The sequence below is a fragment of the Delphinus delphis genome, chromosome 2 (assembly GCF_949987515.2).
Source record: "Delphinus delphis chromosome 2, mDelDel1.2, whole genome shotgun sequence".
In the NCBI taxonomy this organism is placed as follows: domain Eukaryota; kingdom Metazoa; phylum Chordata; class Mammalia; order Artiodactyla; family Delphinidae; genus Delphinus; species Delphinus delphis.
In genome coordinates, this window is record NC_082684.1 from 160961224 (window position 1) to 160985880 (window position 24657).

Sequence of the window (24657 nt, forward strand, 5' to 3'; positions counted from 1 at the left end):
CTTATAACCTCTGTCATTATTATAGCCTTGGCAACCTGGGCTATTTTTTTACTTAAAAGGTAGCTGCTTGTCACCAGTTTCATCGCAAACAAGGCCGGGGTTATTTATGATTTGCACTCTCAAAGCTGAGCTATTGCCTTGCTGTCTGGCGAATCTCTGGAATCATTACAATTATGTGTTCCCTGCGTGTTTCCCTGTATAGATGTTGCTTTGTTGTTGTAGCTGCTGATGCTGTTTTATCCGAAAACATGCCCTTCTCTCTGGGGTTAAACCTGATCTCTTTCTTCATTTCTATCTTTATTTTTGTGATTTTGGACTCTGGATACATTTTTCTATTTTTGCCGTAGGGAACCACAAAACCACAGTATCTTAAAGTTGGGGCTGTCGGTGGTAAGACTGTTCCCACAATTTACGTTTTTACGAGATCTTCATTGAAATCATGAATCAGGTTATTTTTGATTCAGGCCAAGTAGAAAACTTGCCAGGACGACCTTCTCTCATTGTTCCTCTGGACGCGTCATGCACACAATCTTCCTTGAAATCTGCAGCCCAGTCAACTTTCATCCTGAAACTAAGGGTGATTCTTTCTTTCTTTTCTTTTTTTTCTTTTTTTTGGCTGTGTGGTGGCTTCGTTGCTGCACCCGGGCTTTCTGGCTTTCTCTAGTTGCAGCGAGCGGGGGCTACTCTTCGTCGAGGTGTGCGGGCTCTAGAGCACAGGCTCAGTAGTTGTGGCGCACGGGCTTTGTTGCTCCGCGCCATGTGGGCTCTTCCCTGACCAGGGATCGAACCTGTGTACCCTGCACTGGCAGGCAGATTCTTAACCACTGCGTCACCAGGGAAGTCCCAGTGATTCTTTCTAATAACCTACTCTTTTGCATGCTCTGAAAAGAGAAAGAGAGTAAAATATTAATAGTAAGGCTGAGGTTTGTATTTCATCAGAGTGAGCAAACAGAATGAAATATGTCAGTTTGCTGATTCCAAACTCATTCCCTCATTCTAAGTCTTCAGATCCCATGATAATTTCATTACTGGGGTTCATCCAGATCCACCAGATGTGCCACTGATAAACAGTATCAGAAAATCAGAAAACGCACAGTAGCGGAAGCAAAAGCCCTTCAACTTTTTTTTTTTTTTTTTCCTCCGTCAGAATCAAATTTTCAGGCCTCTGGGAGAAACACCTTTCTACAAGACCTTGCATTTTCTTTTCACAGCTCCACAAGCAGCGTGTCACAGAACGGCGGGAGCTTGAAAAGCTGGTTACTAAATCCTGCAGCAGCATGCCAGGCCTTTCAAGACTGTTTGACACATGTGTGTAGCTTAGACGGGCTGTAAAGGAAAGGAAAATGGGGTTCTTTTCGAAGGCGTATCTCCTTGCTTCACTTTCCCCGTCCAGTGGCCCTTCCCCAGGCTCCCCACCGATAATAGGTCAGCTCAGTGCTCTTCGGGGCCAGCCTCATCAAGGGTCATGGAAGAAACTGTCTGTCTGCTTAATGTTGTCGATGAACAATTGCTTCATGCTCTGTTTGTATAAGCAGAGCTCACTCGGCAATGTGTTTTCTTTGAACGGTGTTGTGGAGTGGGTCTCCAAACACACGTTTGTTCCAAGGCGTGCGGTTATAAACATCCACTCGTAGAGACCGGGGTATTGTAAAGCCTAACCTCTTCGCCCATTATTTTTGTATCGGGATATTTTTAATATGCTCGCTGATGATGTACATATGCTTTGAAATTTTGTCCTGCACATTGCCTCATCATTGCTTACCAACAAATGGGCTATGCTAGCTAGGCAGAAAGGGGACAATAGAGATTGCTTTCTTTCTCTTCACACAAAAACCAACCAGAGGAGCCACTCTTTAAGGAACAAACCCACGTGTTATCTTACACGCTCCAAACGAAGGCTGAGACTCATATGATTTCAGAAAATGATTATTGAGCCCAGGTCTCTCATTGGCTTTCAACTCTAGAAGAAAATCCATAACTTGTTTATAAGAGACAGTCTTCATTCAGAATAAGCCTATCGCACAGTGTTGCATAACCCAAAGGGGGCAGAGGTCGGCGAGCACTAAAAAGGAGTACTTAAGAGTGACTGCCATTGATGCTGTGATCAACCACTGTCCGCTGTTTTGTAAAGTTAGAGGCATCGTTGTCTGTTTTGAGTGGAGCTACTTTCAAAAGGCCAGATCTCGAAGGTGAGCTGAACGCTGACGGTGAGAAGCTAAAGCATCCACAGGGGCCCAGCATCATCTATCACCCAATATCTGGTTTTGGTCAGTGGCAGCAATGAGCAGATGACCTGCTGACCAAAGTATTTAGCCAGAGGATGGAAAATTTCTCTGTAGCGTATAATTAACCTAGGTAAAAATGCCGTATCCTCATAACTAAGGCAAAATGTGTTATTTCATAACCAATTCCAGTAGCTGTTAGCTTGCAGATTCATTCTTCTGATAAGTGTTTCTGTTCGCATGTGGCTGCCATCCGTGGATTGGAGGACCTGTACGTGGTGAACACTGCCTAGTTTCAACTAATTTTGGTTCAAAATTTAGCTGTCATCCTTTAATAAAAGGGGAATCAGCTACATTGTATCCTACTGCTAGAGTAAAATACATAACTACCGAAAAGATTCACCAGCATGGCCAACTTCCAAGTGTGTACCCTTGGACTTTCCCACTGTTGTGAATTATTGTAGCAAATTTTTATATTTTTTGGCATTGCTTCTAGATTTCTGAGCAGCCTTACTCCCCTGTATTTGCTGTATATACAAGGGATATAAACTAGTGTCTAATGTCAGTATTTACCAAACCTCACTTAGGCAGACTAGAAAGGTGGACGTCTCAATTTTAAACCATTCTAAAGCCGTAATTAAAATTTAGGATGATGGGGTATTTGGGGCTCATGAGATCAATGAGATGCCTCCTGAGAAAATTGCACTTGATTTTTAAGAAATTCACGGAAGTTGAAAATTGTTTCTAAGTCAGTCTATGAGAATGGAAACAGTCACGGGTCCCGTGATATTCGTAATTCCTTTCTCGTGACTCGTGTTGCGTTTTCCCCCTGCAGCCCAACTCCAGACCGTCGGCGCAGAGCGGCCGGCACTCGGTGTCGGTGGAGGTGCAGATGCAGCGGCAACGGCAGGAAGAACGTGAGAGCTTCCAGCAGGCCCAGCGCCAGTACAGCTCCCTGCCCCGGTACGAACACCCCACGCGCACCCCCCGCGTGTCGCCATCCTCCCTGTCCTTGTCCCTTGGGAAATCCCTCCTCCCCAGTGCACTTTCTCCAATAACGAAGAACCGCACGTAGATGGTGGGAATCATCGCTTACTTAGAGCCCACCTTACCACGTGGCAGGGAGACCCGGAGGGAGGTGTTTTAGGAGATGCCCAAACCTTCACCAGACAGCTCCCTCACTGGACCTGAAGTGGCTTGATCCACGAGGACTGGTCTTAGGGGTCAGACCTGGGTTCTGGTACAGTAAGTCCCCTACGTATGAACGAGTTCCGTTCTGAGAGCACGTTTGTAAGTCCAATTTGTTCATAAGACCAACAAAGTTAGCCTAGGTACCCAACTAACACAATCAGCTACACAGTGCTGCACTGTAATAGGTTTAGAATACTTTTCACACACATAATACCTAAAAGACAAAAAATAAACATCTTTAATCTTACAGTACAGTACCTTGAAAAGTACAGTCGTACAGCAGCTGGCATCCAGGGGCTGGCATCGGGTGAACAGGCAAGAAGAGGTACGGACTGGAGGAGGGAGAGGAGGTGGGAGGCGGTAGAGCTGAAGGATCGTCAGCGATAGGAGACGGAGGGCGAGCTGCCATGTCCCTCACGCCTGTCGTTGACGGCACAGGTTCTGGTTCCTTGCTGGAACCAGATGCAGGTTCACATCTTCGCAACTTGGAGGTTCGTATGTAGGGGACTTACCGTGTTGGTTCTGCGACCTCCCATGGGGCTGGAGACAGATTCCTCAACTGAGAAATGGAAAGAGAACTTTGCTCAGCTCAGGGGTAACTAGGATAAATGATATCTTGTAAATCTAGACTTCTCCAAAAGGATAGGGGCTAAATGCTCCAGGCACTGTATCTAAGGGGGATCAGTGGTCCCAAACCTGCCTCTCTTGCCGTCCTGCCATCCTTGCTTCTGCTCAGTGTTGAACCTCGGAGAGTCCCGGGATGTCCACTTGCCTAGCTGATGGCTGAGCCAGAAGGGTTTCCCTGCCGGGCTCCCCACGTGGAGGCCCCTCTGCCCCAGGGCTTCTCTGCCAAAGGCCTGAGAGCCCTCAGGTAACGGCGCCCTAAGGCATTGAAATAGCCATTTTCCAAGTCTAAGTATTGTAAATAATGAAAGTGTTTAAAACCATTCAGCTTTCCAGACTTCCCCAAAGAAGTCACGCCTATCATCACAATTCTTACAGGCGTTTGTACGGAACACGATTTCAAAACCAGGTGACAAAATCATTTTGGGTGGAAAACGGTCTACTTACCATGTTTATATCAAGTAGACCATTTTGAATTTGGGGGAAAAGAGTGCTGGGATGGGGCAAAGTTGACCGACTGATATGAAAGTGATCCTGATTCTAATAAAGGGGAGTCCTTTTAGTGTTAAATAACCACCATAACAGGCCCGGGGGACTTCACTGCACTGACCCGGGTCAGCCACGCCCACGTGGTGTGAGTGCAGCTCTGTACCAGGAGGGGCACTGCCTAGTGTGGGAACTCGATCACTCAGCTGTCCTCTCTCAATCCGTAAAGCTGTGTCTCCTTTGAGTACGGAAGTATCCTTTCTTTTACATGGGAGCATAACTAACAGTTATTTAGCCCACTCTAGGCAAGAGTCATTGAAGTTTAGGTCTAGACAAGACCTTGGAGAGCACGTCTTACAAGGAAACAACTCAGAGAAATTAAGGTACGCCCCTCAAGGTCCCACACTAGTACGTAATTCCACCAGAATTCAAACCCCACCCTGCCCAGCCCCGACGCTAAACCACTATCTTGTAATGCTCATTGCCACCGAGGGCTTTGGTGCTCACTTTTGGAACGTGAGCAGATATGGACATAAAGGTCTCTGTGCTCTGCTGCCCTTAGCACTTGGGGGGAGGCCACCACCTGAATCACCCCGGAGCATCAAATGGGCAACACTTCAAGGATTACGCAAAAAGCTTCTGCTGTGTAAGTTCCCTTCTTGCAGCCTGTCAGCTTGCCTTCCGTCAGAAAGACGAGCGTGATGATGGGGATGACCTGACACGCCTGATGTGGCCCTGCTGTCCCAGCCACGCAGTGGCCATTGTGCATCACGCCCACGCGGATGGTGGTGTCCGCGCAGGGGCTGTGATCTTATCTTATTGGCAAAATGTTTGGCTTCTTATACTTTAGTTGTGTTTGACACTATTTGTAAGAAATGGAGGAGAGCTCTCATAAAGTGTGTGTAAGAAGAAAGTGAGATGGGAAATGGCCAGGACTAGGGAAGGGAAGGAGGGGGGATAGGGGCGGGAGAGCCTGGTGGGAGGAGAGACTCTGGGGCCCCATCCTCGGGAAGAGGACCAGAGAGAGGCAGGGGCACCGGATTACTCCTGCTCACCTTCCAAAGTCGCTCAGTTCTCCAAACGGATCCTTTCATCCTGGCGCCCCCTCTCCATCTCCACCCCTAACCCTCTCCAGCTCTCCCGTCCTCTGTGCTTCTCTCCCTCCTCTTCCCCTGAAGCACAGGCAAAGGCACCTGGAATTCCATGGACCAGCGGCTTGCCGCTGCTGGGACTATTGCTGTCAGTTAGTGTTTCCCTAAAGAACCAGAACTTTCCCTCTGGTCATTTATAACTCCCTTACTATTAGCCATTTTATTCTGTGCGGATAGGAGAAAAGTAGAAATCTTAAAATTAAAGAGCTGTGTGAGTTTAGGTGAATGGGGCTGGTCGGCCTGTACATCACATTCACTTCTTTTAGAGTACAGTTGGGGAGTTAATTTGCATATAACTTATTGTCAGCCCTCCGTATCCATGGTTCCATCCACGACTCCTCTGTGTCCATGGGTTCAACCAACCACAGACCCTGTCGTCCTGAGGTACTTACTCTTGGAAAATATCCATGTACAAGTGGATCCGTGCAGTCGAAACCCATGCGGTTCAAGGGTTAACTGTAATTCCCCGACGTGCATCTCTGAGTGAGGGAATTAGGAATGCAGGGCCTTGCACACAGCTTGGTTCCTTGCAGGGAACCTCACTCAGCCAGAGGCTGGAGATCGGAGGGGGGCTGTGACCCGCACGAGCTGGAGGCGAATCCCCGTTTCTGACATGTGATATTCTTCAAAGACACTTGACCTCAGCTCTTCGGATGTGGACAATTAGTGGACTTTGGTCCGAGCAAGTTGCTGCGGCATTTGATACCAAAACGATTTCACGCACACACAAAGGGTTCAGTTGCAAAGTGGAGCATAAAAGAAAACAAATGGTCGAGACTCTGTATCAGGCGCACTAGGTGAGGTGGTTTGAATTAGAGGGATGTATACGCACCAGAGGGGTTTGTAAATTCTCACTGTGATTAAGGAAGCCTATAGGCAGAATTCAGGTTGCACCGTGAAATGTCAGTAAGAAACACTGGCCAGGTGGTAACACGAGATCGGGGGAAGGGGACACGAGTGGCCACACGCTTAATTCTCAATCAGAGGAGGATTTCTTTTTTATTTTTGTATTCCTAAGTTAGTTTTCTTTTTTCTGTTTTACTTTCTCTTTTTAAATCCTTTTAAAAATGCCTAGCTTAGTTCCTTCGTATCCAAAAGGCAGCTCTAAATCTAGTAGAAAAGTATGTTGGGTCATAGTCACTGATAGAAAAACATACTCAAGATGCTTTGTTGAATGCTTTTCTTTACCTTTCCTCTGCATCTTTCCTCCTGCCATTGGTGGCTTCTTGCTCATCCACCTTGCTTCCCGGCTGTGTCTCCACGCCCTGACTCAGTCTCCCCCACAGGCCCGTTTATTACGTGTCTCGACTGCCTCTCACCTTGTCAGCTGTGGTTTGTCTTTCTTCCTCCTCAGCGCAGTGACTGACGGCTTTCCTCAGGCGCTGGGGCTTTGCTGGGTGTCCTGTACATGACAGTGGTCTTCAGCCATCATCACTAAGAGGGAGTTATTGCCACACCAGGGTCCGTGCTTTGGGTCGACTCACGAGTCTCCAGTGAGCGCATTCCAGGACCCAACAAACCTGCGTGTTGACTGTAAAGACATTCATTGGAAGGAATGATGCTTTGTTGCTCCTGTGGTTATTCGTGGCCTTTGAGCAAAGCTGGGACAGTGGGAAGCTTGCTTCTGATTCTAACTCTGGGACGTGTTTGTGAGTTGCTTCCCCGAGTGAGGGTTCTCCAGATAGTCTTTGGTGCCTTTCTCTGCTCCCTGATCTCTACCAACCCTTCAGACAAAAGACAGAAAGCTGAACTTTTTGTTTATTTTTTTCCCTTGGTCAGAAAGATGCCCTCCCAAACCCAGAGCCTAATTATTGGAGACAAAGTCACTTGAAAGTCACCCAATAGTGAACCATGTACTATATGCCACACTTTTGTGAGCATTTTACGTCTGTGATTTCATTTATTTCTCCCCAGAACCCTATGAGATTAGAGATTATGCCTGTTTCACAGATGATGCACCTTGGGCCCAGGGAGGATAACCCTCCCAGGCTCACACAGCCACACGGGCAGACCCAGGGCTGGATCTGTGTCCGCGGGACGCCCAGCCTCTCTCACACTGTGCTCCGCGCCTGCGTGCCTCATCTTCCAGGGGAGGAGACTCTCTGTCTGCTGCTTTCTTGTGTTTCTCTACAACCTGCTCATTTCTTGTCCTCTTCTTTAATCAAGAGCTTGTTGCTACGCTAGCTTCCTTTCTGAGGAAGCATGTGTGTGTGTGTGTGTGTGTATGTGTGTGTACGTGTGTCCATGCATCCATGTGTACATATCTGTGTGTATGTACTTTCCTCAAGTGTCTTACTTCGAACCTCAGGGAGGTTTTCTTCCTTCTCTCTAAACTGCTTAATTTGAAGAAAATTTTAGCTTCAAGAAATTCTTTCTCCCACATCGTCATAATTTCCATCCTGAACAAACCGTTAGTGAATTCTCAGTGTGTTTGAATACAAAAAGACTCTGTTTTCCTGGACTGATTCAAAATGCAACTTCCGGTACGTGCTTACGTGGAGCAAAGCCTCCGGCATCATGGAGTTGGAGACGGGGATGGACAGGGCTAGTGGATCCCCGTGGACCAAGGGTGAAGAAGCCTATTTCCGGTTATCCTTAAACTGATAACTAACCTGTGAGGGAATCCCACGTTGTTGCTATAACATCAGTAACAAGTTTGTTGTTAATTAAAGTTTCATGATTGATGTCAAATCCCTTGGTTTCATGCTGGCACTCTCCGTCACTCATTGCTCTGAGCAGATTAATTTATGACTCTTTAAGTGAAGGTAATCAGTGCTTTAGGCAAATAAACTAGTCCATCAAATATAAGGATTCTTGCCTGGGCGGACGGTACACATGGCCCGATTCCCGTTAAAAGGATGGATATACTGTAGACTGTTCAGTTAATCAGAGTCATATCCAGGGAGGATTCTGGACAGTGGTTCATCTTCCTTATTGAAAATACCCTTGACTACATTTTAGGTCATATGGAAAATGGGCAGATTTTATCCCAAGCCACATTGACAGCACTTCTGAATGTTCAGGAATGCAAATGGCTTCATTCCTGTGGGAGACCCAGTGCTGCACAGACCTTATTTTTCCTCTCCCAGTCTTTCTGAACACTCTGTCATGTTGTGTGTGTTGATGAGAATGATTTTCTTATTGATAAATGGAGCAATATATTTTTTTGTTTTACGGCTCAATTCTCGCTCCTTCTCTTCCATTTTTAAGGCAAAAAAATTAGGGCATGTCTTCCTTCCTGGCACAAAATTGTTTTACTTTATCATAGACAATCGTATTGTAAATTCATAAAAGCGTCTAGAGACTTGATAGTAAATTAAAGATGTTTCAAAACGATCATGTTTCCTGAAAATGATGTGCAACTTTATTGCAGAAGGGATAAGAAGCTGAAATTTCTATAGGACTCTGATTCATTTCCCCATCCTGGGGTGACAGAAATGAGTTGAGGAAGTTACCCTGGGCTTGGGGAAGGATACCGTGGGCAGGAAAATAGTGCTTCCTCCGCACACGTCCAGGCTCTGCAATCTTGACGAGCTTGTATTCCGAAGGGTGTCAGTTGCTGGCATATACAACTCAAAAGCTGGGGCTTTAAGGGACCGCCTGTTGCATTTTTAATCCTAAAGCAGTCTAGACTTAAAGCTTTCGTAACTGAACTCAAATCAGAATCCGTCACACGTACTTCATATTAGCTGGCGTCTCTGGCATGATGGTGGTAACTGTGTAAAATATTTGTTTGGCTTGTCTAGAATTGAATTGTAATGTTGTAAAGCGAGACATTATTGCTGGCGTAGAAGCTGCCAAGTCGCTAACGCCCCTAACAGCGTTCTGCCAATGAGTCTAAGCTGCGGGAGACGCTGTCACCCTGAGCAGAACAGAGAGCACCGCCCAGACACGGGAGGAGGACCCTGTATCTGAGTAGCCACGGAATCTGTTAGCTGTCTCTCCTGTGTAGCCATTGTTGGTGCAGACTTGTCTCAGACTTGGACTTGCCAGGGACAGTCATGTTTTCATGCTCCTGCCCCTGTCACAGTGTCTGGCACGTGACTGGAACCAAATACAGTGAAGTCCCCTACATTCGAACAAGTTCCGTTCCGAGAGCATGTTCGTAAGTCCGACAAAGTTACCCTAGGTACCCAGCTCACACAGTCAGCTAGATAGTACTGTACTGTAATCGTTTTATAATACTTTCCACACAAATAATACATAAAAAAAAAAACAAACCAACCCCCAAAATAAAGAAAACACGTTTAATCTTACAGTACAGTACTTGAAAAGTACAGTAGTACCAGCTACATCACTGCTGCTTTTCCGCTTGCTTCCGGACATCCTGGGCCTGAAATGAAGGTACTGTACTACTGTACTCTACCCAGTACTGTACAGTAAAGTACACAAAAGCGCAAACATTTGTGGAGGATGCACGCACATGACAATGTACGCCAGACACGTGAAGTAACTTTCCGTGATTGGACATGCGAACGCACGTTCGCATGATTGAAAGTACACAACTTGAAGGTTCGTATGTATGGGACTTCTTGTAATGTTTGTTGGGATATAGCAATGCTATTTTGGCTCAGCCCTGCCCCCTCACTCCTTCCTTCCATCTCTCTCCCTCCTCTTTTCCCAACCCTCACACTCACCTTTGGGCTTTGCTTTCTAGGCAAAGCAGGAAAAACGCCAGCTCCGTCTCCCAGGATTCTTGGGAGCAAAACTATTCCCCTGGGGAAGGCTTCCAGAGTGCCAAGGAGAACCCCAGGTATTCCAGCTACCAAGGCTCCCGGAACGGCTACCTGGGCGGGCACGGCTTCAACGCCAGGGTCATGCTGGAGACCCAGGAGCTCCTCCGCCAGGAGCAGAGGCGGAAAGAGCAGCAGATGAAGAAGCAGCCCCCTCCCCCCGAGGGGCTCAACAACTATGACTCATATAAAAAAGTCCAGGACCCCAGTCACATCCCCCCCAAGGGGCCCTTCCGGCAGGACGTCCCCCCCTCCCCTTCTCAGGTCGCCAGGCTGAACAGACTCCAGACTCCTGAGAAAGGGAGACCCTTCTATTCCTGAGAAGGAGAAGAACAGACTCTTCGTGTCATGCAATAAAGGACATTTTCCTATGAAGACTTGTATTTTGGGAGTTTTTTTGAAACCTCGGTGGTAGTATGGAATATTTCTGTTGCTGGTATTAGTGCCTTTAAGCAGTGTGGGCTATTCGATGGAAGGCCTTAATGTCTTTGCCACTGTGTCCCAAGTGTCTGTTTCATGGAAGGACTTCCCGCCATCTGACAATCACCTGTTCGAGGCATCGTACGCTCTGCATCTCTCAGGTACTGGGAATCTGGCCCAGCCCGGGAGACGTCGTGGCTTCGTGTTACCGCCCCCTACAGCTTGTGGCAACAGATTACCCTGAAGTCAAGGGTGACGCTGGACCCTCTTTTTTCCCTTTAAGTTTCTTAGGTGAGGTGACATCTCCATCTCTGGTGGATGAAAGTGGGTGACACACACCAGAAATTGGGACTCCGTGGTACTTCCCGGCACAGTCATTTTTAATCCTTTGTAACCAGTATGGTCTCCCTTTTCTCTCTCAGCCCCTTGCGACAAGAAAGTTCCTTCATCTAAAAGGAGCTAAGCCATATTCCAACACCGTCTGTTTATCGGGGGGGGTCCTTTTGTAACTGCCTTATAACTCAGTGTTACCAATAAAGTGATTATTCTGTCTGTGTGTATAAATACCCTTGCTCTCAGTCCTGCCCCTCACATGTGTGTTGAGTCATGGCTCTGCGTGGGGAACAGGGGAGACAGGCGTCAGCCCTGGTGGGGCAGGGGGCCGCCCACCCGCCGGCCCAGTGTGTGTCATGACACGGTGGGTGGTAGCTAAGGAAAGAAAGAATTCTCCCAGGATGAGCGTCTGGCCCAGTACATCCCAGCCATTCTTTGTAAATTAGTTTCTGTTTGATGAGTTGGCAGGAAGGGCCTAGCATGGAGCAGAGATCAGTCGGACACTCACTTCGGGATTCCAGAACCTCACCTGCTTTCTCCGGTTTTTAAAGTCGGTCGCAATGGACGGTTGTCTGTTCATCCACCTGCTGTCTCTCTGCCTGGGGATGTCATCCAGGTTTCAAGATAATTCTGCCATGAAATAGAAAAGGTAAATAAGAAGAAAGGCTGTTCCACATGCCACAGAACATTCTGGTGTCCCCAAACAGGGAGAACAGAAGATTGCCCTGGTGTCAATACGTTCATGTACGTGCGGGTCACGAGGACCTGGGTTACTCCCGTGTTCCCGTCTTCTCATTTGTTGGTCTGAACCGTGGCTGTTGTAAACCGTGGCTGGATTGCTCAAGTGCCTGCAAATCCCGATGTGAGAAAAGCTTGAGATGAAATTTCAGCATACTGTGTGTTAACAAAAAAGAAAAAAAAAGACATGTACCGATACGCCTATTTTCTATTTTTTATTTTTACCGGCACGTTGTATTTTTGTGTCCACTTCTTTTTAGAAAATATGTGAGGGGTTCATCCCCGTACCTACGTCTCTTTCGCATTTCTGTGTAATGGTTCTGTTTGTTCACGGAACATAGCGATGTTGAAATGTGACCAGTGTAAGCATGGTGACCTCCGACGACAGTTGCTCTTCCTCACAGCCTCCCCTGTGCTGTGAGAAACAGCTTTCCCTGTACATATGAGACTTCTAATAAAAGGCATATTTCTTCCTGTTCTCTGTGTGTCTGTAGTATTCCTGTGAAAACTCTCCTACCTGGGTTTTTTTAGTCTACCAACAGATGTAATTTTTTTTTCCATATTTAGAGAAAGTTGAAAGTTTCCTCATCTCTGTCTGTGCAGACATGGAAGTGGGTGATTGATTGTTTATTTGAACACCTGAGGAGAGAGGGGACAGGAAAGAGAGAAGGACCTAATTAATGAGTCCACTGGAAGGCCCAGGCTGCCTGGAGTAGCCGGGAAATTCGGAATGGGAGGAACCGATACACTAGAATAAATAAAATAATAATTATACAGAGAGCGATGTAATATTTCCGTTGTTGCCCTTTGCACTATGGACCATTTCAGCAAGGCGAATGTTCTGCTTGAGTCCTGACCGTGTGTACCTCGATCCCAGAGAGAAGTCCAAATTCAAGCTGACTTCCAAACTAGCCTGGTTCTTACTTCCCAGATTACACAATGAGGCTTTGCTCCTTCTTCCAGAGGGACACTCATTCATATTTGTATGGTGCTTTGAAGGCACAAAGGGCACTAGATCCCTGGGTGGGTCTTGTGCACCATTATGGTCGTGGTCCCCACCCAAAGGGCAGGCTTTGCAAAGACCTGTCCAAAATGCCCTCCCAGGGAGGGCCGAGCATCAGCTGGTTGCCATAGCAACCCTTATCCTGCCACTAAATCCAAACTCTGTCACCTCAAGATTAGCAACGAGAGGTGTATAGCAAGCCAGGGAGATAACACGTCTTTGGTTCTTATATGCCTACAAGGTGTGGGAAAGGAGAAAAGCGAAGATGGACAGATTTGTTAATTTTCTCACTGACCAGGAGGCCCGCTGCAAATGCCAAAACTCACAGGTTATTTATCTCAACTGACAGTGAGAAGAGAGACAGTACTGGATGTTGTGGGAGCCTCGATCACAGAGGATTTGTTGATTAAAACTGACAGTTTGAGCCACACAGAGAAGAGGTGGAGAAATAGATGTGGGTCAGCACAGAAGTGAGAATATGCCCGATGAAGCAATCTTGTCTAAATGAACTGGCCTCTGCTCCAGCACATCTCACAAGGACCAGAGGGAGCGTGTGTCCGCAGGGAGAAGTCTCAAGTCAGGAAAGGGTGCAGGTGGCAACCCCAAGGCCCTCACACAGCTAAGGATGGAGGTGCAGTCACTCAACTGTCCCTCAGAAAACGTGGTCCCCCTGTTATCGCCTCTCTTAGGCCATTAGGACTACAGATAGTCTTATAAATATGTATATGTAACTATACATTATAAAACAACATTATATAATGTAGCAATAGTCTGTGTAACTCAAGCACCACACCCACCTCCTTTCCCTGGAGTCAGTTAGACCAAAGGCAGCTCAGAGGTGAGCGGATCCCAGGTATCTCACTAAAAGGAAGGAGAGATGGACCCGGGCTCCTCAGGTTTTCTGCTAAGGAAGTCAAATCTATCAACTCCGAGACGGTAAACCAAATGAATTTTGTTTCATCGAGCGGGGGCCATTGGTTTTGTTGCAAACCCTTTTTGAAAAAGGGCAGAAAATAAGCAAAGATTGCTGACCACCACTTAGGCGGCAGTGGGCTTTGTCATGATCTGCCACCATGAGTCTGAACACGAGGCCAGAGGGAAGAAGAGACCAGGGGTCCGGAGGCTTCTCTGTCCACATCACTCACCCCAAAAGGGCACTCATCTCCTGGGCTGCTCCCCTTCTCCGATTGTTTTCATTAGGGAGTAGACGTTGTTCGTCTATACACATGACAGGCACATGCAGCAGATGTGAAATGCGTACGTAATTCTATATTTAGCTGGTTATTTTCATGTGTCCCTTATTTCATTCTTAAAACCCAAGTCTTACCTCCAGTTGATACCAACCTGAGCTTAAGCAGATAGTAATTTGTTTCTGGCTCTGTTTGCTGGCCCTGGCAGAGGAAGTGACTGAGGTTCCATCACGCTTGTCCCATCGTGGATGTCCTTGTACGACATGGTGTGCTGTACATCTAAATGTCTATTTAACAATCAGTTCTTTTCTTCTTTTTTTTTTAACAATGATTACTCTGACAATGACATGTCAGGCAAGGAGGTAATCTTTTCTTACTTCAGAGACAGGATATCATCTTAATAAGGCAGCTAATAAGAATGTTCACAGGTCAGAAAGTGAGAATGATGGAGAGACTTTAATGGAAAAACCATCTTCAGCTCTGAGTAATGATTAGATCACAAAGCTGGTTGAATTAAATTGACTTTTTTTTTTAATGCAAGGAGGATGAAGGTTGTAATTCTGAGCATAAGCTTTTTTTTTTTTTTTGAACAAGAAACATATTTTACTTCAGATTTCATAGAGAAAAGGTGGGATTATCATCGCCTTCCGCACAGAAGGAGCTTATTTTCCCGTTAGACGGGTTGTTCCCTCCAAAATTCATCATCTTCCCGGTCAGCATGCATCTTCCTCTGCCTCCTTTTCCTTTTCCCTCAGCTTTCATATTCAGCAACGGAAAAATCGATGGGTGCCCTTTGTCCATAAATTTAGTTTTTTTAGATTAAACCCTATAGTGGAGAATTTGATTTTTATGAAGGATTCTATTATGAGTCAGATAAGATCAAATGTCTTTGCTAAAGAGAGTAATTGCGTTTCCTCGTGAGTTTTTTTTTTTTTCCTTTCTGAGTTTAAATTTCAACGATCAGTTTTTATCTCCTCATTTTTTATTTTTTAAAGCGAGTTATCGGTGCGCTGGCCTGTCACTCCCTAGATGTGTCTATTTCATTCCGGACCAGGGAGAAAAGTGCAAGAAACAAGGACCAAGGCGTCCCACTGTGAAGCTGAACACTTACTCCTCTTTCATCCTTAACATTTATTTCCTCACAGGATCAATTAAATGTGTGAAAAAAAGCGCTCTTTTGAATTGCTCAACTAACTGCTGAGTCACCTTGCACTGTCGTTGGCTTAGAAAAACCGTTTGGAGTTTGTTCCCATCTCTGCATCTGCAAAGTCTCGTGATGATCTGAGTCTCCTCCTGGGGTGTCATCAGCTCTTGGATCAGCGGCTAGAAGGTGGTGTCAGGGCAGGAGCCCTTCTCCCTTCTCTGAAGGCAAGTTGCTGCTTGCTAGGAGGCTCCTTCTGAAACTGAAGTTTGGCTTCCATGAGGGACTTTATGATGCAAATATTTTAAGTACAACTTTGAAGATTTTGCCATTAAAAACAGTCTTATGTGGCTCAGGGCCCAGCCGACTGCAAACTACAAGGGGGAAATGCCATAAATTGGTGGCAAGGGACAGGAAGGAAACAGTTCAAATTTCTAAACCAATCGTGACCTTGGTGAATGATTTGGTTTCAGGGTTCAGCTCATATCTGACTTGCTTTTTTTTTTTTTTTTTTTTTGCGGTACACGGGCCTCTCACTGTTGTGACCTCTCCCGTTGCAGAGCACAGGCTCCGGACGCGCAGGCTCAGCGGCCATGGCTCACGGGCCCAGCCGCTCCGCGGCATGTGGGATCCTTCCGGACCGGGGCACGAACCCGTGTCCCCTGGATCGGCAGGCGGACTCTCAACCACTGCGCCACCAGAGAAGCCCTCTGACTTGCTTTTATTCAGCTCTCGTTGTCAGTGGCAACAAACTTATCACGGTTGTTTATGTTGGGATGAAATGGGAGCAAACATTAGTCTGACAGCCCAGACAGAGGTGGAACGAGGACTTGCCCTGAAAGCCGGGTATTTTGGAATCATGCAAAGCTTTGAACTTGGCTTGTGGGGCCTCCAAGTGAATTTGTCCTGCGCATGCCCTTGACTTGCAACTCCATTTCCAAGGCTTCTTTAATGTCATCTGCATGACTTGCCTCCCATCTGAGCCTAAGGAGCTCGCCCTCTGGTCCAGGCAACCAAAGCGTTAACACAGAATCTGAACCAGCCATCAGAGGGCACAGCAGCCCCTGGCTCCCACCTTACCGGGTTGACTTATGCGTGTAGTGCTTTACAATTGGTACAGCATTCTCTTCTTTCGCATCCCCAAACCCTGTGAAGCACGTTAGGGAAATGAGAGTCCAATTTTACGCATGAGGAAATGGGGAATCCGAGAGCTTGTGACTTGCGGGTTGGTGAACAGCCCAATCACAATGTGGAACCCATTGTCCTGAACCTGTGGGGTTATAAGGGTTTTAGCAAAAGGATGTTTTTCTGTTTTTAACAATTTAAAATTCCTTACTTGATGGTAATTCATTGATTGAGAAAAGAAACACAATGTAATGCATAAAGAGGAAATTAACAATGCCCTGAAAATAAATTTTATTAATCATAATACTATCTGCGTGCACTTACAAATACATGTGTACATATATTATATACATTATGTGAGACAAATACACTGGTTCTATAATGGTTTACTTTAGTCCAAAAATGCCTTTTGAAATAGACAACCAGCCAGGCCTCCGTGTGGATCTGCAGACCCCACTGGGTCCCTCGTTGCTAACTACTGTTCCATTCTTTGGATCCTTTGCTTCTCTATTTAAACCTCTTAGACCAGAAAGTATGTATTTCTAAGCCAGGTTCTAATGTTGAGAAAAGAAAGAGTCCTATGAGATTAAAGGCAGACAAATTTAAAAAAATAAAATAAGGGTCTGCACCGTGGGGAAAGCAGGATGCTTTAGAACACAGAGTGGCCACAACAGAAAGCCAGTCCTAGCAGGCGAGTTTCTGAAGCAGATGCAAGAGAGACTCCCAAATGCTAATACAAAATAGAAAAGATCGCTGCAAGATTGTGCAAAAACACAATGACAATTTGCATTAAATCATCAGCTGTTTTCAGCACAGATGGGAAAAGCCTGTTACAAAATGTTGTAAGACATTTGCGGCGGGTTTCAAGCTGGACAGGCATTAAAAACATTCTTAAGCTTTTCACGTTGGAATAAAAATGTAAATCATTTTTAGTGAGGAGTTCTTCTTTACCTATCCTTTTTCTTTGTATTTTATTTTATTTTTGGTAAAGAGATGACATACCAATGGCCAAGGGGAAACGATCCATTTACAGAGTTGGAGAGATAAAATTTATCTCCAAAGAGGCAGAATATTAATTATGCATAGAAAGAAACTTTTACTCTGAGACATTCCCGACGAAACCAGTGGCTTATTTCACTCCAGATCCTAATCAAACACAGTCACAGCATCTGGAGAGAAACACAGGAGGTTACTGGGTGTGTTTCAGGGCAGGGAGCAGGGTTGGGCGGCTCCGAAGGATGGGACACCTCTTCCAGGAGGCTCTCTGGGGTTTGCCCGCTGCTTCACCGTACAGCCTCTGCTCCTTTAAATGGGCTGTGGAGTTGTGAAGCAGGAGCCAGCAGCTGATGCTCCAGGGCCCACTCCTCTGATCCGTGTCCCTGGAGAAGAGACGCAGACAGCCACAGACTTCGCATCTGGAAGAACTGGCTGGCCCAAGGAAACGAGTTTCCAATAACTAATCCCCCTGAACGAGGCACTTCCCTTGGCTCCAGCTCTCCTTCCCGTAAGCCAGGAAATGTTCTCTCCATTCGTTAGGGGATGGCTCATCAGGGACTTCTAATCTCTGATTGGCTACTTCATACACTGTGGTAGTATCTTCCGCTGCCCATCTGAAGTCCTTTTAGGGTTCCCTCTGGATTAATTGAAAGCCATGGATATCCTGTTTGTGTGATCTATTCAAGGTAATTGTAAGGCCATGAAGAGGCCAATACTGATTTTTAAAGAAGATACCACTTTACAAGGCATGAAATGGACAATGTGTAATGTGGAGTCAGTCTAGGGAAAATCATTCATTCATTCATGCACTCGTTTGTAGTTCCCACTGTGTGCAGAGTTCCGGGTTAGATGCTGGGAACACTCCAGCGAGTAACACAGTCTCATTCTAATGGGGACTTGCTGATAGCAGTCAGAGGGTGAAACTAGCGTGAGGAGAATGAAGGGGGGTTAGGGAATAGAGAATGAAAGGAAGCCAGGGATCTTCTGTTTCAGGAGATCACAGCTGAGCAGAGGTCTGAAGGGGTGAGGGAGCCCTGGGGCTGTCTGAAGGAACAGCCTGCCTGGGAGAAACACCCATAAGTGCAAACTTGAGGCCACCGTGGGCCTGGTGTGTCACGGAGCAGTCAGGAGGCCAGGCTTATGATTTGTCAGGTGAATGGGCTGGGAAAGAGGAGGGTCGTGATCGGAGCTGGATGAGGAGGAAGTAAGGGCTGGAGTCAGGCGAGGACAAGAAGTGATATCAGGCCCGCGGGGCCAAAGGATGGCTGGAGTTGGGGACTAGAGCTGATGAGTGGGGTGACCCAAGGAGCGATTGTGGAGGGGTATGGAGGGTGTGTCCGTGGGAGAAGGTGGCCGGTGTGAGACAGTCAGGGACCGAGAGACCAGTACGGCAGAAGGATCTTCTTCGTGGGTGTGGAAATCAATTCCAGCAACAAAGATGGTTGCAAGACAGTAGTGCAGGTGCTAACGTCGTCACAAGATGGAGGTCTGGTAGAAACCTGCCACCAAGAGTGGAATAGCACATATTGTAGCCAATTCACAGCTGCAAAGAACTGGGGGAGGGTTGGGGAGAAGGGAGGACGGATGCCCTGGAGCCTCAGCAGGAGTGAGAGGGACACCTCGCCCACGGCCAAGCCCGAAATACGCACAGTGTCAGGGGAAAACAGCCACCCCTGGGAGGGCCGTGGGGTCGACAGGAGGAAGAAGTGGCGGGGTTGGAGAAAGCCCTCCAGGGATGTCAGACGACGTTAGGAGCACAACCCAGGCATCTTGGGTGTCTTCTGATGAAGTGAAAGGGGGTGCAGAGCGAGATAAAGTTCTGTGGTCTCTGAGTGGGAGGTAGAAATTCAGTTCTAACCATTGCCTACTTCTCAGATGCCAGAAAGCAGGAGTCTTGCAAAGTGTTACGGCCCCCTTTGCCTAGGAGTGGGCTGCTATGACTTTTTGCATCACAGCAGCTGAAATGCCCAAACCCACGTGATGACAATAGATGCATCCATCCATCCATCCTTCCATCCATCCAAGGGCTGATATATACCAGACAGTGTGCCGTCACTGTGCATTCAGTGATCAGCTAAAGAGACATGGATATTCTCATTAAAATTACAGTCCAAAGGCAGAAGCAAACACTAATTAAATAAACACACTAATAGATGTAGTACGTTAAGCTATGACAAGGGCTCTCAAAACCAAGTTGCTATGAGAGAAAAACAGGAGGAGGGGACATAATTATGATGGGGACAGTGAAAGGTCTAGTGAGTTGAGACCTGAAGGATCCTGAAAACCTAACAATTTGGCAAAATATCGAGAACCTGGAAACTTCATAACCTATGGTGTTGAGGTTTCATTTTCTAAAATGGAACTAATGAAACAACCCAAAAGGTGGACAGATTTATACCCAAACCAGTTTAAAAAAATTGTTTATTACAAAAATTGGACCTAAACATGCAAAAATAAGAGAATGGTTAAGTAAATTATGGCATATGATGTACTCGTATGTTATCAGTTATTAAAGTGAAAATAGCATGTATATATAGGAGGTTAATTTTTTCTCAGTAAATCACTCCATGCGGATCACGAAAGCTCTAACACGTGAAGATCTCTGAAACACTTTACTACGTCACTTAGTATTAAGAGTAATAAACTTGGAAATACTGTTGATGTGGAATGATAAAAGTGTGCCACCTTTTAATCAGTTCCTTTTCTTTTTATAAGGGCCTTATTTGTACCATAATATGTAACAAGAAGCCCCAGAGAAAGAAGAGGGCTTCAACCAAGTGACCTTTGACAAAACTTTGAGTTTTGTTATTTATGGACTGAGAACAGTAGAGAGTCGTATGGCCTCTGTACCTCAAACAGCTGCCCTCACGGGTCCTCAGGTTATTGCCAGTGATCCCCAAGTTACTGCCAGTTTAAAGCCCTTGAATGTTTCAAGTGGTTCCTGCCTCAATTTCTTAACAAGTAACCATCCCATGTTCTCTGGGTAAGCGTCATTGATCAAAATTATTTTGACCCCTCTTCAAATCTGCTTGCTGCGTGGGAATTCGTTGGTATTGACCAGTGACTTAAGCTAAAGAAATTAATAGAGAAACTACCTTCCACTGAGCGTGTGTGAGAGGTTTGGGAGAGTTTTATATTTTTCCTTAATAAAAAAAAAAGCTGCGTGCAATAAAAAGGAGCCTGAGAAGTTTTCTAAACCCTCAGGTTGGTCCAGCAACAAAAGCCTTACAGCCTGTTTTCTTAATCATTTATTCAGTACCTGGAACAAGCTGACATCTCTTACAATGATGAACTCTTGGCCTGATCTTTTCTGATTGGCCTTTATCAAAAGATTTTAAAGTTTAATCAAGAAAAGAATTGTTTACGGCTTCCCTGGTAGCGCAGTGGTTGAGAGTCCGCCTGCCGATGCAGGGGACACGGGTTCGTGCCCCGGTCCGGGAAGATCCCACATGCCGCGGAGTGGCTGGGCCCGTGAGCCATGGCCGCTGAGCCTGCGCGTCCGGAGCCTGTTGCTCCGCAACGGGAGAGGCCACAACAGTGAGAGGCCCGCGTACAGCAAAAAAAAAAAAAAAAGTAAAGAATTGTTTAAAAGCTTAGCTTTTACAAATACCGGAAGTTAAGAGCTCTCACTTAGCTATGGATTGATCTTCAGGATGGACAGTCGGATTCTAGAGGGGGAAGAGCATCGGACGTTCTCTACAGGGTGGGGACCTCCCTAGGATCTCTCTCCTCCCATTCATGGCTCAAATCACAACTTTTCCAGAATGCGTCCACGAGATGACTACTTTTCACTAGAGCTCATGTTGAGGGCGAGCCAGAGACACAGAGAAATCACGTAACATACTGGGAAGTTTAGGTACAAGTTTTCCAGCCCATCCTTGGGAGGATGAGGGAGGTGGGATGAGTAGCAAGTGCCTGGCGCTTAGGCAGTCTTTTGAATCCCGAAATGACAAGCTGCTAAGGCGTCTAGAGCCATCTGATTACTATTTAATAACGGTGGCCATTAGGAGACTGTCAAAGATTCATGCTCTGCTCGGGAGTGCCAACTTTCCTCTTGAAACTTGGAGAGACTGGCGAAAATGTTGGCTTTGGCAGATGGGCTCTTGGCATGCGTGGGAGTATTGATCACCCTTGCAGGGTAGGAAATGCTACTCTCTCTCTGATTAAAAGTTTCTTACGAAGGAGAACACCAGCTTAAGGTGGTCAGCATCGTTAATAGCCTACATTTAAGAGATCTCTACATTAAGGAGTGTCTGTTGCCAGAGTGTCCATCTGACTTTAATGGATCTGACATTAAAGAAATCTGACATTTCTTTTCCCTTTCAGATGCTGTGTCCTTCTTTAGTCTGACTCAATCATCGTGCCTCTTCGCTTTGCCCATTTTCTCTATAAACCTTTCTTTGCTAACATCTATGGCTTTTCATGTGAAAATGGGACCATCAGTTGGAAAAAACCCACGAATACTAAGACTTTTAGGGATACGCATGTTAAATCCCGTTTTGGTGAATCTGAAGGTGAGATACTGCAACACCTTGCAAAGTGATTCATCCACACTGCAGGACTCGAGTCTATTCAAATCCAGATGAGACTTTGGCCCATTGTTTTAAAAACAGCTGGATCCCCTCAAGACCCTAGAGGTGCACCCTGAATCCTTGGTCTTGGGTGAGCCCTGAGGCCCGATTCTGTTGCTTAAATCTCCACATTGATCTTTTCACCCAGTTAACCTCAAGGATTTGTTGAATCCCAGCATTGTGTTTCAGGCTTATTTCCGGCTTTGGTTTATATCTCCTCTATGCAAGCCTTCTTTGGTGACCCAGCCTCCACTGTCTTTTGGTTTGACCAAGCAGCTCAGCTCCATCTCTCCAAACGTGTTCCAGGCTTGGATCGCACTTTGCTGTCCCCAAATGACACCCAGGACACTACATCCAACACCTCTGATAGGTTAACTTCATGAAATTAATTGACCATGAAATTAACCTGGCTTCTTTCTCATAGTAGACAATAAATGTTTGTTGAGTGAATGCTTCGCCTGAAACTTTATTTAAAGGACTTGAAGTTTTTGCTGTAGTGTCTTTCTGATTTCCCTTTTTGCACTTAAAGCAAGCGTGTAGTGTTTCTGTAAACAATGAGTGAGAGACAGAGAGAGACAGACCAAGGTATAAAAAAACAGACGTAGGTACATTTGAAGTAGGAAAATTTTTAAAAGGCAAATACTCCTAGACTCTTGTGTGACTTTGAGAGTTATTCCTAATGAAATTTGACATGTTTTAATAAAATTCAGTGGATGGAGTATTGACCCCCACCTTCATCCCTGAAATGTTGGTGTTCCTCTGGGATATGTCCTGGGTCCTCTTCTCTTCTCTCTTTTGTCCCCTTCCTGTTCATCCCTTCTCCTGCCACCTGTACGTTGAAGACACCCGGCCCCCATGTCCCCGGGACCCTCACTTCTCCCGTGGTCTTCGCTCTGCTTTGCTCTTGTCTACGGCGCTGAGGAGCCACTGCCTCTGCTGCTGGCGCCCTCTCTGGGTCTACCAGTGCCTGTGCCCAAGGCCATGGTCTCTGGGGGCCCTCAACCTCCCACTGGGGCTCACCGTCCCTCCCCATTGCCCCCTATTCTTGTTTGTGACACAAATCAGTGCAGTGTCAAGGGGCATGGGCTCAAGTCAGCTGACCTGGGTTTGGATCCCAGCTTTGCCACTTACTCACTGGACAATCTTGGCTTTTAACCTCTGCAAGTCTCAGTGTTCCCATCAGTGAAATGGGGACAGTACCCCATTTCAGTACCTACCAGATAGGATTGTTAAGACGATTTATCAATAACACAACTGCTTAGTCCCATGCTTAGAACCTAAGTGCCCCCCAAATGGTAGTAGTTTTTCTTCTTCACAGATTCCTGTGTGAGAGTATCTCCTTCAGTTTTTCCTGGCAGCCCCCTTCTATCCATGGGGCTCAGAGGGAGTTTGCAGGGATGTTCAGAAAACTGGATCTTAAACAGTCACTGGGCTCTTCACCCTCCACCCACTGGTCCCTCTCCTGTTCCCTCCTCTCCTCCAGAAGATGCCTTTTTTTAAAACATCTTTATTGGAGTATAATTGCTTTACAATGGTGTGTTAGTTTCTGCTTTATAACAAAGTGAATCAGCTATACATATACATATGTCCCCGTATCTCTTCCCTCTTGCGTCTCCCTCCCACCCTCCCTATCCCACCCCTCTAGGTGGTCACAAAGCACCGAGCTGATCTCCCTGTGCTATGCGGCTGCTTCCCACTAGCTAGCTATTTTACGTTTGGTAGTGTATATATGTCCGTGCCTCTCTCTCGCTTTGTCACAGCTTACCCTTCCCCCTCCCCATATCCTTAAGTCCATTCTCTAGTAGGTCTGTGTCTTTATTCCCGTCTTGCCCCTAGGTTCTTCATGACCATTTTTTTTTTTTTTAAGATTCCATATATATGTGTTAGCATACGGTGGTGGGAATGTAAATTGATACAGCCACTATGGAGAACAGTATGGAGGTTCCTTAAAAAACTAAAAATAGAACTACCATACGACCCAGCAATCCCACTACTGGGCATATACCCTGAGAAAACCATAATTCAAAAAGAGTCATGTACCAAAGTGTTCACTGCAGTTCTATCTACAATAGCCAGGATATGGAAGCAACCTAAGTGTCCATCAGCAGATGAATGGATAAAGGAGATGTGGCACATATATACAATGGAACATTACTCGCCATAAAAAGAAACGAAATTGAGTTATTTGTAGTGAGGTGGATGGACCCAGAGTCTGTCATACAGAGTGAAGTAAGTCAGAAAGAGAAGAACAGCAGATGCCTTTTATAGAAACTGACTGTTGGAAGCTCTGGTCTCCGATTCATCACATGCTCAGAGCTCGTGCATCCAGGCTGGGACCCCGCACCCAACAATCTTCCCAGTGTTATGGGTTTGACTCTTACCCCAGGAGCAGAGGCAACCACTCCTGTCCTCAAAAGAGCTAGCTCATCTTGCCCGGCCTGCCAATGAGTGACAGACCCTTGCTTCCTGAGGGCTGGGTGGAGACATTCAGGATATTTACTATGTCTCCTCTTTGGAATTTCCCAACATGTTTATACAGTAGTTGTTTAAATAACTCCAAAATCATAATTTGTTTCTGAAGCTTATTATTCTGCTTAAATTCCTTGAATTATTAAGATGATCTGGTTTCTTGGGAAGTAGTTGTGTTTTAGAGTAATTTAATTGTCTACTGCAGGGAATGGTTGGATACTGTCTGGGGGTGGGGGGACCCCCCCCAAAAAAAACCTATTAAGT

The 24657-nt window shown here is 46.1% G+C and overlaps 1 protein-coding gene across 19 annotated transcripts in view; it reads left to right on the forward strand.

Annotated features, from left to right (window-relative positions):
- PARD3 (par-3 family cell polarity regulator) overlaps positions 1-12386 on the forward strand; it is a 642797-nt gene extending 630411 nt beyond the window's left edge. For 17 of the 19 annotated variants that reach the window (XM_060006131.1, XM_060006137.1, XM_060006132.1 and 14 more), the window contains 2 exons: positions 3058-3185; positions 10332-12386. In XM_060006131.1, the coding sequence (XP_059862114.1) occupies positions 3058-3185; positions 10332-10728 (525 nt within the window). In that variant the 3' untranslated portion in view covers positions 10729-12386. The remainder of the gene's footprint in view (positions 1-3057; positions 3186-10331) is intronic. The other 2 variants (XM_060006133.1, XM_060006143.1) reach the window with 1 other exon arrangement.
- Positions 12387-24657: the final 12271 nt, after the last annotated feature.